The 14,384-nt window shown below is 54.3% G+C and overlaps 2 protein-coding genes across 32 annotated transcripts; one reads left to right on the forward strand and one right to left on the reverse strand.

Annotated features, from left to right (window-relative positions):
- FAM118B (family with sequence similarity 118 member B) lies at positions 76–9,494 on the reverse strand. Of its 4 annotated transcripts, none has more exons than XM_021376123.1 (9): positions 9,364–9,494; positions 9,035–9,082; positions 6,272–6,349; positions 4,482–4,734; positions 3,611–3,838; positions 2,160–2,288; positions 1,392–1,677; positions 745–804; positions 76–515 (listed from the first exon to the last, which is right to left on the reverse strand). In XM_021376123.1, the coding sequence occupies exons 3-9, from the start codon at positions 6,340–6,342 to the stop codon at positions 502–504; spliced, it is 1,041 nt and encodes a 346-aa protein (XP_021231798.1). In that variant the 5' UTR covers positions 6,343–6,349; positions 9,035–9,082; positions 9,364–9,494; the 3' UTR covers positions 76–501. The 4 variants fall into 4 exon arrangements, with proteins under 4 accessions (XP_021231798.1, XP_021231800.1, XP_021231797.1 ...); XM_021376125.1 differs by having other exon boundaries at positions 9,404–9,432; XM_021376122.1 differs by lacking the exon at positions 9,364–9,494 and adding an exon at positions 9,310–9,330.
- TIRAP (TIR domain containing adaptor protein) lies at positions 9,655–14,339 on the forward strand. Of its 28 annotated transcripts, none has more exons than XM_021376155.1 (7): positions 9,655–9,751; positions 10,387–10,471; positions 10,707–10,829; positions 11,455–11,535; positions 12,116–12,156; positions 12,842–12,896; positions 13,100–14,339. In XM_021376155.1, exons 4-7 carry the CDS (start codon positions 11,499–11,501, stop codon positions 13,858–13,860), a joined length of 894 nt encoding a protein of 297 aa, XP_021231830.1. In that variant the 5' UTR covers positions 9,655–9,751; positions 10,387–10,471; positions 10,707–10,829; positions 11,455–11,498; the 3' UTR covers positions 13,861–14,339. The 28 variants fall into 28 exon arrangements, with proteins under 28 accessions (XP_021231830.1, XP_021231838.1, XP_021231821.1 ...); XM_021376163.1 differs by having other exon boundaries at positions 10,387–10,442; XM_021376160.1 differs by having other exon boundaries at positions 9,732–9,796.

The following is a 14,384-nucleotide window of genomic DNA, read 5'->3' on the forward strand; positions in this document are numbered from 1 at the left end:
CGAGGGAGGCAGACTGGGGCCTCTGCCTTCAGCCTGGGCCACGTTTGCACACAAACCAAACAGCAGCCAGAAGGGGCAATGGAACTGAACAGGCCTTTAATACGAGCTTCAACATACAAAATACTGTACAGTATAAAGAAAGGACTATAAAACTAGAGCTTCAAGTAAAAAAAAAACCATAACTGCTCAAGTTTCATTCTGAAGTGAAAGTAGAGAATACAAAAGCGTTAAGTATGAAATTGCAGGAGGCTGCAGCAGCGGCAGGGAGACACTGCTCCCCTGCAAACATAACCATGATAAAAAAGAGACTGTGTTGTCAGGCAGCCGTGGGAGGACGGGCCCAGCCCTCTGGCTTGTGCCTGCCTGGCTCTGTGGGGCTCAGCACAGCTGGGCAGGCAGCAGCTGTGGGCAGGGCGCTGCTGCTCCTCCCCTCACACGGCGCTGGGGCTGCCTGCAGTGTGGGGAGCACCCACAGCTCTGCTCCTGGGCTGGGGCTGAGGCTCACGTGCTGCATCCTGCGGGGAAGGAAAGGCTCTGGAAAACCTGCCTGGGCCCAGCGCTGCTCCTGTGGCACCTCCAGCCCCGTGACGTGGTGGGAAAGGGGCACGCTGGGTGCCACAGGGCAGGTGGGGCCTCTGCTTTGAAAGCTCTGAACTGGGGCCAGCTCTGGAGTCATGCTGTGCACGCCGGCAGCTTGCCCCAATGGATGTGGAACCTCTCACTCTGCACTTGGGGAAGCTTTACCTGTTATCTCAGCGTGGGCTGCAGTGGAGCCGTTCAGCTGTTGTCCTTCCTTAGGCACACCTAGAACAGAGCAGAGCATAAGTATGTGCTGGGAAGGCAGGAGGGCAGCATTCAGCCCGCATTCCTCCAGGAACAGGGCAGCACTTCAGGAGCCATCAGTGCCAGGAATGTGGGTGCAGCACTTCAGCACTGAGCGATTCTGTGTGACAGGCTCTCCTGGCTGGGTTTTACCTTCAGGACACACACCAGCAAGGCTCTGGCTAGCAAGCTTGTTCCTGATTTTTATAATTTATTAGTGTGAGATCTCATTTGTTAAAGCATCGGCTCAGTCTGAGTAGCATGCAGGTCACTGAGACCAAATGATGAGCCTGGAATGCACTTTCCTTTCACTAGGAGGAGAATAAATGATGCCAGCTGCACATAAAAAAAACAGGCATGGATGCGTCTGGAGCAGTAGAGCTGTTTTAACTGTATGAATGTGCAGTGGTCGTGTGAAAATAAGCCTCAAATCCAACTACAAGTGCAGAAAATTTGGGGGAAAAATGACAGAGAAAGGAGGCAGCAATGCTGCCTCGTGCCCCCAAGCTCACAGTGACAGCTGTGCTGCTGGGACGGGTCTGTGAGGCGCACACAGCCGCAGCCCGTACCTGCGCGGCCCCGCATGGCGATCTCGCTCGCCAGCCTCCCAAAGTACTCGGGCAGGTCTGTGTATTCATCTCCATAGGAAATCACTTTAATCCCCTTGTCCAGCATGTTCTCGCGGAGCTTCTTAAACTCATCCACGTCTCCTCTCCTCACGAGCATGAAGTGCTCCAGGTCCGACTTGTGCTTCTCAGCTTCCAGAAACAGGGCCTGAAACGTGGTGTCGTCAACAGTCCAACCACAGCCCAAGAACAGGAACGACTTATTTTCATACAGCTTCTGAATCTCTCGCTTGAGGAGAAAAAAGGAAAGGTGTTCACAGTGAGAGCAAAGCGTGTTTTCAGAAAGTATTTGGCTTCAGATGTATGGGACTCTTCAGAAGTGTCACCATTCATTCAGCCCGAACTCAGTCGAGGCGAGGTGTTTTTGCAGGCTAGCTGCCTAGAGACAAGCTGCTCAGGAGCCGATCCCCTTTGTTCCCTTCACCAACATTCAGGAGTGACAACCTGCATAAAATCTATCTAAATTCACATTTTAAGCTCGGCTGAGCCCACGCTGTTCACACACAGGCCTATCAGAAATGGGATATTTACATAACACACGTTTCAAAATATTCAACCTCAGGTCGGTGAACACGTGTCTCGGGGAGCAAGCTCCAGGCTTAGCGCGGGGCAGCCGATGATGGCTCAGGAAAACCCAGGGCAGGGCAGGCTGGGAACAGCGTTTGGTTTCTGAGCAGAAGCACAACCCAGCCTCCTGCAGCAGGGCCTCACCATGACCTCGGTGTTGCGCAGCACGTTCTGGTAGCCGGCCGGGTGCAGCACGATGCCGCTCGGGTTCGTGTACACGCCGTGGATGTGCAGGACACTGAGCTTCCTCTTCCCCTGCGCCCACTCCAGCACCTGCCAAAACAAACAGTGCCGGCAGCGTCAGCGAGTGCTTCCAGCCGAGCTCCCACCGGGCTGCTCGGGGACAGTCCTCGCTGAGATCTTCTGCAGCTCCTGCCCTAGGACTTGCCTCCCACCTCTTCAAGTGTTGAACCGTGCGCTGTTAAAGTGGCTGTTCTGGAGAAGCTTCTCAGAGGCAGCTTCTTCCTCATGTTCCAGCTTGTCTCCTCCAGAGGTCATGAGTTCAACAGCGTCTACATCAGCAGCCTATGGCACTTCTTGGTTCAACACTACAGAGGAATGGCTAACGCCACTGGAAGACACTAATCAACGCACCAGGCTCAGCAGAAAAAGGGGAAAAGCGGAATATAATGTCAGCAAATTTCTTGAGTCTACCAAGTTCATTTTTTGGCCCCCCTGGGCCCTGAGAAGGCTCGGTAGCTGACCTTCATTTCAGAAAGCCACTTCCGAGGCTCTCGGTTTACTCCTACAGACCACAGCTCATGTAAGCTGGCAGTAATTAGAACGCTTATTTGTATTGCTCTAAGTACCTCCAGCCATGGAGATTAAGAGGTCACACAGGAAACGCTAAGCACAGAAACAAGTCAGAGTGGAAAGAAACAAAATACTTCACAGCATCCACAAACAGCGGCACCGTGCTACACACACGTAAAACCCACGGTGTAAAGGAGGGCAGGCGCTGGAGGGCACGGGCCAGGCTGTTTGCCGCTCTCATTTTCTGCCTGGCTGAAGCCCGGGGCAGGGAAGTGTGTGAGGCCAACAGCTACAACTGCAGCACAGCGAGTCCAGCACAAGGTGCTGTCCCACACAGAGCTGCTCGGCCCTTGTGGAAGCGGCTCTGGGCGGAGGGCAGGAAGGAAGGAGGCGAAGGCACCGAGGAGTCGCAGCATGCTGCCTCGCAGGACAGAGCCCTCTCACAAAAAGCATTCCTCAGCACATGACAAAAATACACGGGCCAGGTCTGCTTTTTGCCCAGAGCTTCCTGTTTCGGTGAGAACTGTCAACCCGAGCCTTATGTGGAAGCAAGGCTCGCTGTACTTCAGCAAGGCCCAGCCACAGGTTTCAGGGACAGAGGCTGAAGGCCTGAGCGCTGGATATCAGCCAGTAAGAACGGCGTTTTAGAAACCAGCCTGCGTCTTCGTTCCTCTGCTCACTGCCCCAAATTGTCAGAGCCTCTGTTCGGTGTTCATCTAACATGACGTCAGTTACTGCCAGCAGCACAACCCCCTGACAAGGGCATAACAGCACATCCTGCAGCTGCCACTGTCCCGTGTTGTCCCAGCTCAGCCCTGACATTAAGGATCAACATCCTTTACCTTCTTCTCATCCGTCAGGTCAAGAGACTCCAGGTGCTTCCCCTGGTGTGCTGCATACAGTTCCAGCAGGTTATCGAAGTTCGTGGTTAACACAAGTGCCCCATTTTCCATTAGGTGAAGCACTGACTGAAGCAGCTGTTTTCCAGAATCTTCCATTTTAGATTCCAGGTCATCAAACACCTCATATAAACAGTCTTTGAAAAATGTTGAGCGAACATTGCTTGTGCGCTGAGAAGCAGAGAGAGATTAAGATCAGAGCCTGGTTTCTTTTCATACTTCATGCCAAATGAACACACAGCAACTACCCACACGTTTCTTGAAGAGCTCTGCAAAGCTACGGGTCCTTGCAAGGCAAACACAGCACGCTTTTATCAGATTTATTTTCAGGTCGAAGAGCAAGAACAAGAGAATATCTGAGAAGAGACATTCATCGGGCATTGCTCCATCCAGACCTACTGACTCAGCTCAGCTCTGGAGCTCAGAGATAAAGGAGTGCCACTCTCCACAACTGGACATGGGATTTCCTCTGGCCCTTCATATGCTCCACTGAGGTGGGAACGCTCCCTGGCAAGCTCAACATGAAATGCCAGCAGTGTGGTACCAAGACCCCGAGAGCGAGAATCACAGCCACTGTGGGCACACGGCTGTCCAAGGCACACAGCTCTGCGAGCTCCTGGCTGCTGCTGACACACATCCACCTCCACATCTGTCCCAGAACAATCAGGCCCAAAACACGACCTCAGGAACCCAGCGCAGTAACTGCATGTGCTCAATTCCCTGTCAGTGCAGGACCTGCTGTACCTCCAAAACCAACTGCTCTCTTTGGGGCAGGGTATCAGGACCCGACGCACCCTGCTGCGAGCACACTCACCGGGGACAGCTTCTGGATAAGGTCATGGGCAACGTGAACCAAGTTCTTGTACTCATGGAGACACTTCTGAAACCTTTTGCTTTCTTCATCTTCCAGAAGATCAAAGTCAATAGCAGCATCCAGGAGGGCCTGGATCAAACCCTTCCAAGACTTCAGTGCTGGGACCTGGGGAGCAACTGCGGCACTGATTCCTGTTCCAATCACCAGAACAAGTTCCCGAGGCTTCTTGGTTTTTAGGCTTGGCAATAGCTTCCTGCAAGAGGACAAAGCAGCACAACTGGCACCACCACACGCAGAAGGATGTCCTGGGTCACGGCACACACAAATCAAGGACAACTGAGGCACTCTCTGCCTAAGCTTTGGGTCAAAGCGTCCATTAGGGCGTTGGTAAGCAGAAGAGAGATGCAACTCAATATCCCTCAGAAACAGTGCACAGCCCCACAGATTGGCATCACAAGAGCTCACAATTTCAGGATATGCAACTGCAACGTATTTTGCAATCTAGTACTCTACCAAGGCTGTCACTGGGAAGGCCAAGGCTGCCCAGGAATACTTCTGAAGCAAAGCGAAGTCGATTACATTTTGCAGTTAAGGGAGGGCCAGAATTCTTGTTAATAACAGTAACCTGGAAGATAACAAAACATCAAAGACGCTGGACAAGACCCAGCCAGCAATACAGAGTGTAATTCACTGGTGCAGGGATACTTGTAACATACTGGCCAAATTAAGGCCCTGCCCTCCATCAGACGCCTGAGAGGAGCTAACACGGCTGGGGCTGCGCCTGCCTCTCACAGGCACCCAAACCAGGGAGCCTTCCTGCCCTGAAGACAGCAGTCCTATTTACAGTAGCACAAAAGAAAGGAAGTGGGAGCTTCCTCTCCATGCTGGGCCCTGGAGAGGCCCTTCCCAAAGCCTAGCTCCCTGAGAGGGCTGCTAAGCCAGGACAGAAATCCCCTCCCTGTTACACTCCTGTCACAGACACAGACAGATCTAGAGGTAACTCTGTGACAGAAAACCATAAAAACATGACAACTCCCAGTGACGCTTGAGGTCAATCTTTTGGAAGCCCACATCCTAAGAAGAGTCTAAACAAGGGGCTGTGTGGCTATGTGCACCTCATCTCCTCCTCCCCCTCCCTTCCCCGTTTCTACACCTGCCCTGTGATGTTATCCAGTTCTTCTCAGGAGGACGTGCTTCCCCCAGTCACGCTGTGTCTGGTGGCAACCTGCTTTCCAGAGAACCCCTGCCAACATCTGCCAGCTGGGAGGCAGCTCGTTTTTGTCTGAAACGTGATATTTCACGAGAACGGGGCATTAAACTGACACCACGAAGATGGAGTTTTGTCTTTTCTCCTCTATTGCCTAAGAAAACAAATGAGTTAACGCCTTTCTTCAGAAGGACTTCACTATTAGCTGCTGGACATTCTAGATTTAATGCAGTTTAGTTTTGGGGCTGCAAATCTCATGTTCAAAGAATACAGGATTCATGCTAACGAAGGGAGACAGAGCAGTAAAACAAAGCTTCCTGTGCAAGATGTATCCTGGCTTTGGGGTTAAGGAAGCCAGCAGCAAAGCAATCCTTCAGCACATGCTCAGCATTAAGGCCTTTGTTTCATGCAACACAGGAAAACACTGCTTAGAGCACAGCTAGAGACAGAATGCCTTTCCTGGATCAGCAACTGAAAAGACTGCTAAAGCTTTGTGCCAAACATCAATCTGATTAAAGAACAACGCAAGGTTATGGGAAAAGCTCTTATGAGAAGAAATGCACTGGAGTATAATTAAAGTTACCTGGGCTTTTTTGCAGGCGGCATTCCATCTTCCAGTAACGTGTCTTTACTCAGGCTGACCGTAGAAGCCATCCAGTTTCTACAGTAGACAAATCACCACGAACAAAGTCACCACATGTATGCAACACAACGTGGAACAGACGAGAGGTTTTTGTCCAGCCAGCTTTTCACGGGCGGACAATACCCAGTTTCGTTATCTTTATGACATCACCTTTGAGCCAAGAATCACGCTTCCTTGTTTTTGCACTTTGTACCTTGGCTCTCATCCACCTCCTTAACTTCTCCTAACAACAAAGCATGATAAGATTGGCTGCTTCGTACCGCTGTGGCTCTCTGGCCACAAGCCACTGGGGAGCCTGAGGATAAGGCACCTTCACAGCAGCATCGCTCTCGCTGCTTCAGCCACAGCAGGAGGGAAAGGCACAAACAGATTTTTGTTGGCTACAGAAGGCCAAGAGAGCATTCCATTCCACGGTGCCAAGGGAAGGATTATCCCACCCGTCACACATCTGGGCTCGGTGGGATATGACCGCCAAGCTGACAGAATGGAAGCCACAGTGCTGAGAACTCTCTCAATAGCAAATTACATACAATAGAAAAGGTCTGCCAGGAAATGCTCCTCTCCCACATGTTTCTCCAAAATAAGTCTATTAAAAGGGAAAGAAAACAGAAAGATCTATGCACCCTTATCTATTTTTCTTGCCAATTGTAATGAAGAGTCCAACAAAAATTCTGGTTTGTGTTAATGCAATGGCAGGCTTTTGCCAAACAGAAATGCTGTACAAGAGCAGCTGGCCCGAAGTCACAGCTTTTTATAGGTATTGTGGCCTTCACCATCACGCAGCCTCAGTGAGATCACAGAACAGTTTGGGTTGGAAGGAACCCAGAGTTCATCCAGTTCCACTCCCCAGCTGTGTGCTGGCTGCCCCCCAGCCCAGGCTCCACCCATGGCCTGGGGCACCCCCAGGGATGGGCACCACAGCCCCGTGCAGCGCTGCCAGCGCCTCACTGCCCTCTGAGGGAAGAATTTCCTCCTCACATCTGACCTGAATCTCTCCTCTTTTAGTTTAAGGCCATTCCCCTTGTCCTGTCACTATCTGCCTGCATGAAAAGTTGGCCTCCCAAAGAGAACAAATGAACATTTATTCTATAAATGATAGATACTCCTGCAGACGCTTCACCAACTCCAGGAGCAACACTGCAGCACCGCAGTGTAATGCACGTGAAAGCTCTACAGGAAGGAAACCCCAGCTGCGCTGTAAGTGTTAGCAGGAATCATTTAAGAGGTTGTCCCAATAATCTAAATAACCTTTTCATGCTGGATAATGAGAACAGGGCACACTGACTCTCCCAAGAGCAGTGCTACGGCACAGCATGCTTGCCAGGCTTCATTTCTTTCCCCTTCTGAAAGGCTGCACTGTAATGAAACACGTGGGAGAGGTGAGCAGGAACCCCATTTGTCACCATCCAGAGCACCCCTTGGCACCACCACATAACCAAACTTTTCTTTTCCTTGTTTCACTTGTTCACAGACCAGCCTGACCACCATCTGCTCCTCTTACACGTACACAGTATTCTGAACAGCATAAATGGAGAACTCAGTTTAATTTTTACGTGATCCTAAAGTATTAAGGACACTCCAAAAGTCAAATTCCAAAAGACTTAGGAAGAAATGTTCCTTATAGCTACCAAGACAGTTTTCTAACATTACAAACTTCATCTCTGCATGCTGCAGAGAACCAAAAAGAAACAAGCAACCCAAACCAAACCACAAATAATGTCTAGTCTCCTCCTGTCTCCAAAAAAGTGGTTTTTGTTCTGAGCTCTAATAACAGCAAAGCTCTTTACAGATTACTTCTCTGAAGAGAAAGACTCGTAAGTCTCCAGATTTTCAGCCTGGGAGAAGGTCTACTCTGCAGGGGACGGGTCACACGAGCACAAACACATTCTGGCCGGGTAACTGAAGTTAAATAGCATTACCACGAGTGTGACACCACTGCTGTACGGAAAATCCTGCCCAGGGGACTTGGCAGGACCCGACCCCGCTGTGAGCATTCCACAAAGAAATAAACAAACCAGGCACTCACCAGATAAGCAGCAGCTCTTCAGCCTCCCTCCCCCAGATGTCCTGAACTTTCCAGGTATTCAGACTACACTGAGTTGGAGACAGCATAAACATCACCCTGCAGCTTCTTGGCTCAGCTGTCCTCCTGTCACAGCCTGGCTTTGCACTCGTGGCACTACAGAACCATTTCTCACCGTGTCTCTGGACGGGTTTGCGGGGTCCCTCCCCCCACACCCAGGAACCGTGTTAATTTCTCTCAAGGCCCCCGGGTACAGCAGCTCCTGCTGACTGCACGAGCGAGTCCGCGGATTCATTTGTTGCTAAAAGCAGAACGGGAGCAGAAGGCAAAAGACAGCTAGGGAAAAATGAGGGACGGCACAATGTGCCTCCCCGCTTCTAGCACCGAAATAAAAGTCCGTAACAAACGCTGAGTATATGCTCTGTGCTCCCACAACAGATATTTGCAAGGAACCATTGACAGAAAGCGCAGAAGCAGACTACTGCTGGGTGCTAGCAAACCACCTAACGTTCGAGCAAATTAAAAACCGTGTTCCCCCAACCCCGCGCCCTTCGGTGAGGGGCTGCTCCGCGCCAGCTGCACCCCGGGTCACGACGAGCCCTAAGGACGGACACCGACAACAAGGGGCGGTTTGACGCTGCTCTCAGATGAGTCCTCCCGGCCGCCCTGTGTCCCCTCACCTCTCGGCGCTGCCTCGCCCCTCCTGGCCGCCACCAGCTCCGCTACACCTGCGGGAAAGCAGAGGGGCTTTCAGCCGAGGCCCGGCGCCCTTTCCCAGAGGAAAACACTGAAACAGATCGTTTTAGTGGGGGCTCGCAGAGCGCTGTGGCTGAGGTGCATCCCAGCCAGAGCCACCGGGCGGACAGGGCCGCGTCCCCGGCCCCCTCGGCCTCCCTCCTCTCCGCCGAGGCCCCCCCACATCCCCGCCGCCTCCTGCTGCTATGGCGGCCCCCACCTCGCGCCCTTTCTGCCAGCGCGACCCCGGCCCGCCGTCGCCATAGCAACGCACCCGCCGTCGCCACGGCGACGCTTCCCCACTCCGCGCACACCTGGCGCCGCGCGCCCGCCCCATGTGGAGACGCCCTCCTTCCCGCGCTCCGCGCAGGCGTCGCCCCGCCCCCTGGAGGGCTGTGGGCGGGAGAACAGGAGGCGATTGGCCCGCCCCCATCCCCACCGCCCTTCCATTGGCTCCATCCCGGAAGGGGCGGGAATTGCCACCAGAAAGGGGAGAAGAAGAAGAATGCGCATGTGCGAGAATTATCACTGTTCTCGCGATGCTTCCAGCATAGATATATTTAAAAAAAAAAAAAAAAATAACGGGCTGTGGTGGGCGGCGCTGTGCGCGTTGGGCGGAGCGTTCTCCCGGGCTCTTCGTGTGAGGGTGCTGGGGGTCTCTGGTTGGTATTTCGGAGCTCCGGTGTTCCCTTAAAAAGCGAATTAACGTAAATAAAGTGGTTGCGTAGGGGTCGGCGTAAGGCAGGGAGCGGAGGCCGTGGGGGGGCACGGCGCTGGAGCCCAGGCCCGGTGCAGAGGAGGCCCCGCTCTGTCCCGCAGCTGGCGGGGGTGGGACGGCCCGCGGGGAGGCCCCGAGGAGGCCCTGGGGGCTGTGCCCGGGGGAAGTGAAAGGGCCGCCTCGCAGGCTGGCACCTGTGCGTCACGGGGACTCTGCGTCCCATCTGTCCGCGGCGCTTGGGCGCTGTGGGCCGGGGTTTCCAGGTGGGGCTGATTCATGCCAGCTGGGCGGTGAGTCATTGTGCTCAGGGCGCAGCCCGGGTGCGGTGCGGGGCCTCTCCAGCCTGTGGGCTGGCAGCCGCAGTGAAATGGCTGCTCCCCGGTGAGGAGAAGGGCTGAGTGCTGCGGATCAGCGCTAAACGCCTTGCAAAGGTGCCAGCTCTGCCACTGAGTGCCGCCTGGGACTCGGTGGCGATGGGAGGGCCTGGCCCTGCTGAGGAGAGGGAGCCGGGTGTGGGTTGGAGGATGTGTTTGGGGAAAATGGAGTCCCCCACTTACCTATTCTTGGATCTTTTTCCAGATTGAAAGGCTGAAATCCTGCGAGTGCAGCTCTTCAAGCCCTGGTCCACTTAGAAGGTCTGAGCTGACAGTCACCCATATCTGAGGTGGGGCTGATCACGGTGCTGCTGGGGCTTGGGGCACTGGGCTCCTCGCAACTGCATGCTGCGATAGGGTGGGCAGCAGGGTGGGCATTGCCCATGGGGTGGCAATCCCACATGGGGTGGGAGAGGCAGCCCCACAGCAGGGATGCAAGAGGTGATGCTGTCACCGGGGGATGACCATCCCCTCTGTGCACCTCTAGCCTGGCCAGTGAAGGAGAGTCCTGTCTATCCTTTGTAGAACCAGTGAATGGAAATGTGCATCACTGCAAGGGATCGGCGGCTTTTGGGTGCGGAGCAGCGATTTAAGCGGCTGGAGGTGGCTTCCTGCCATCGTGGGGGGAAATACGCCAAAAAGGCAAATGTAATCTCCAATGCCAGTGCTCTGGGTGATGTTGAACCCTTTAAGTGGGATATGTGGGACTGCAATGTTTGTGTAGGGAGGGAAACACCTTGTTTGCTGCCATCAGCTTGTGCATATCACATAAATGAGGAGCTTGTGGCTTTGTACGGAGCCAGGTGGTCTTGTCCCCCACGCTGCGAGTGAGATAGGGATGGGAAAAGGGGGAAATTGGGGTCCTTGAGGATGCACAGCGGTAAGGATGTCAAGGTGCTGTTCTCATTGTGCCGGTGGGGTTGGCCCGGCTGTGACGGATGTGGGAGGGATGGAGGGAGGCCCAGGGGAGGGCTGGTCTCCCAGCTGAGGATTGCTGCCGGCTTCCCCTGTCTCCACTTCCGTGCCCCAGCTGCTAGCTGATCTGCTGCCAGTGAGACTCCAGCCCCGAGGTGGGCTCAGTGGGGACAGGGTGGCTCTTCTGTGCTACTGGAGCCAGTGAGCCCTCCCTATGGGGTTGGAGGGGATGGGATTGCTCTGTTAGAGCTGCACTGGGGCAAGGAGGAAGCTGCAGGAGTGGCTCAGCTGGGCCATTCACACTGGATCTGATTGGGCTCCAGAGTGAATGTCCTCTGTCTGCACCTTTCCCACCCAGGAGACCCACCTGCCTACCTCAGGCCATGCTGCCATCCAGGGCTGATGCAGCCCCTTCTGTGCTCTGACATAGGGATTTCAGGTGGGTACCCCAGCTCCCTGCCCACTAAGCTGCTCTTTAATGTCACGCTTGTGCTTTTTTTGCTATTACTAAGCAGGAGCTCCCCTGGGGAGTGTGGTTTCTGTGGGCGGGGCACTGCATGCTACTGGGTTGCTTGTGGGACTGGAGGTTTTGTCGGTGCTCACTTCACATCCTGCTCCTTTTGTGGGGGAAAGGCTCCAGTGCTTATTTTGGGTGAGGTGATGCAAGTGTGGAAAAGTGTGGGGGAAGGGGAGGTGTTGAAACAAGCAGGAGCACGCTTTCTCCTGGTGCACCAGTATATATCCCTTGTATGGGTTGCTCCAGCGCTCCAGACCTCATCAGGGTGCAGATCCCTGTGCACTCACAGTCAGACAAGTGGGACCTGGTGCACCCCTGCTATCAGGCAGCTGGTCCCCACTGGGCAAAGGCAGCCTCTGGGCCTGCCTACATGTTTTTAGGGAGAGATGCACCCCTAAAAATGAGGGAGGAGTAGCACCAAGGGCATGGGATGTGGACTGTAGGAAGCAGCGCTGCTATGCTGATCCCTGGAAACTGATTCCCTCTTCTCCCATTCTCACAGGATCCTTTCCCTCCCCTGAGCTCTGGCTAGCCCTTCTCCAGGTATGAGGGGCTCTCCTGCTCCGACATCGCATGCTGCAGGTGAGGATGTTGCCAAAGGGGTCCCGAATCACAGCCCTTGGGGGCAAAGGGGTTTGGACATGCACAACCTCAGCAATCCCAAGGGCTTAGAGGGATGGTACTGAACAATGTGCTTGGAGTTGGATCTGAAACATTGCTCTGGGGGAAATCTTAGGGAGATAGGTGGCAGGGGGGAGCTGTGTTCTTGAGGAAGGCTTGCCCTAAGAGCTGAAGCCCGGGCAAGTTACGCAGCGCAGTGCAGCAGCACTGGGCATTGCCAACACATTGCTACCACAAACATGCCTGTGGTGGGTGAGGAGGTAAAAGTTGGGGCTGCCCCACAGCGCAGGGCTCAGGGTGATGCATGGGGCTGGCCCTGCTGCATGCTCCCTGCACTCCCCTTTCCTATGCGATTCCTCCAGGTCATGGTGAAATCCCATGTGCAGCCTGCAGCAAGCGCAAGGGGAAGTGAATCTGTCTGTCCCTTTTGCTTGTATGAGTTTACCAGGAATTGTTGCCGTGGAGTGAGCATTGTGGTCATGAAACAGCCCTGGTGGAGGTGGTTTTGGGGCTGAGACCCCTGTAGCTGCATGCCTATGGGGTGTAGCCATGCTAAGTGTCCTCACGTGCATTGTTCTTTCTCTCCCCTCTGCATTTCTCCTTGCAGGAGAGGTTTCGTGCAGGAGCTTGGAGGCTGAGTGGTGCACTGCCTGTTATGGCCGGTGAGCAGTTTGCTGGGAGAGGGGAACTGGAGGGCAGGGAAGTGGGGAAGAACCCCAGGGCTTGTCATGCAGTGTGGGAACTCTGAGGCAGGGTGGTTGGGCGGCTGTGAGACTTTATAGGATGTGAGATGGGGGCTGCTCAGGAGGATGTGGCTTCTGGGGCCTTAGGGCTGAGCCTTCCTACTGTCCCCTCTCCTCTGCAGGATGGTTTAGGCGGCTCCTGCAGAAGCCCAAGCAGAGCTCCAGCCACACATCAAGCAGCTCTCATAGCACTGCCAGCCACTCACTTTCGTCTTCGCCCTCCTCCTTCTCCTCCTCCTCCTCTGCTTGGAGCTCCAGCTCCTCCAGCAGCACCAGCACGGCTCGGCCTGGCCGCCCAGCCCCAGTGGACATCAGCAGCTCGGGCAGCGCACGCTGGGCAAAGAGCTATGATGTGTGCATCTGCCACAGTGAGGTGGACCTGGAGTTTGTGGAGGAGCTGGTGTCCTACTTGGAGAGCCAGCCCCAGAGCCTGCGCTGTTTCCTGCAGCTGCGGGACAGCGTGGCAGGCAGTGCCATCATGACGGAGCTGTGCGAGGCCGTGCAGAACAGCCACTGCTGGGTGATGCTCATCACCCCCAGCTTCCTGCAGGACCCCTGGTGCAGGTACCAGATGCACCAGGCGCTAGCCGAGGCCCCGATGGCCAATGGGCGTACCATCCCCGTGCTGAAGGACATTGACAGGAAAGATTACCCCAAGGAGTTGAGGAACCTCTACTACATCTACACGGCTCTCAAGGAGAACAGCTTCAGGCAGATCAGGGACACTGTGCTGCGCTGTGAGTACCCTACACCCTGTACCGTGGGGTGGAACATTACCTCTGTACTCAGACATCCCTCAGTGGGCCATGGGAAGGGGTTGGATCCCTGTGCTCTGCTTTTGTTATTATTTAAATGGTTAATTGGAGATCAGTCAGCTTGCTAACGGGGTCTGTCTACTGCCTCCACAGACCTGGAAGAGCTGTGCCGGAGCTCCACGAGTGGAACGGAGTAGTGCCCACTGAGGGCATGAGTGTCTGAGCAAAGCTAGAGGCATTTCCACGGGCTTTTCAGAGCAGTGGGACAAAGTGGTGCCATGGGGGCCAGACCTGAAGACCCCTCATGTCACTGCTGGGCTGCCATCATGCCTGTCCAGCTCCACTGTCCCAAGGGTTAGGGCTCTATGGGGACAAGGCTGGGGACAGTGCGTCCCTCAAACACATCATGCAAACACTAAGTTCTCACCCAGGGCAAAGCACACAGGGGAGTCTCCAGCATCTTCTAAAGATGAGGACACTCAGGGTACCTGGAACCTCCTGTGCAAGCTGCCACCACGAGGAGCCTGCAGCTGGAGCATGTTTGTACCGTGTGGGGACATTATGTTGCACACTGTATGAGGAGAAATGCAGAAGTTTCATTTTTTAATCCCTGGCTGTGTGTTTTTNAGTTTCATTTTTTAATCCCTGGCTG

The sequence above is a fragment of the Numida meleagris genome, chromosome 23 (genome assembly GCF_002078875.1).
Source record: "Numida meleagris isolate 19003 breed g44 Domestic line chromosome 23, NumMel1.0, whole genome shotgun sequence".
Classification (NCBI taxonomy): Eukaryota; Metazoa; Chordata; class Aves; order Galliformes; family Numididae; genus Numida; species Numida meleagris.

Bases quoted from the DNA above. Each gene is read 5' to 3' on its own strand.
- TIRAP (XM_021376155.1), top strand. From the start codon at position 11,499: ATGCAGCCCCTTCTGTGCTCTGACATAGGGATTTCAG. The intron at 11,536-12,115 runs GTGGGTACCCCA...CCATTCTCACAG, and splicing joins CTCTGACATAGGGATTTCAG to GATCCTTTCCCTCCCCTGAG. The intron at 12,897-13,099 runs GTGAGCAGTTTG...TCTCCTCTGCAG, and splicing joins TGCACTGCCTGTTATGGCCG to GATGGTTTAGGCGGCTCCTG.
- FAM118B (XM_021376125.1), bottom strand. From the start codon at position 9,426: ATGGGGCGGGCGCGCGGCGCCAG. The intron at 6,350-9,034 runs GTGAGGGGACAC...TGTCTACTGTAG, and splicing joins GGGCGAGGCAGCGCCGAGAG to AAACTGGATGGCTTCTACGG. The intron at 4,735-6,271 runs GTAACTTTAATT...GTCCTCTTGCAG, and splicing joins CCGCCTGCAAAAAAGCCCAG to GAAGCTATTGCCAAGCCTAA.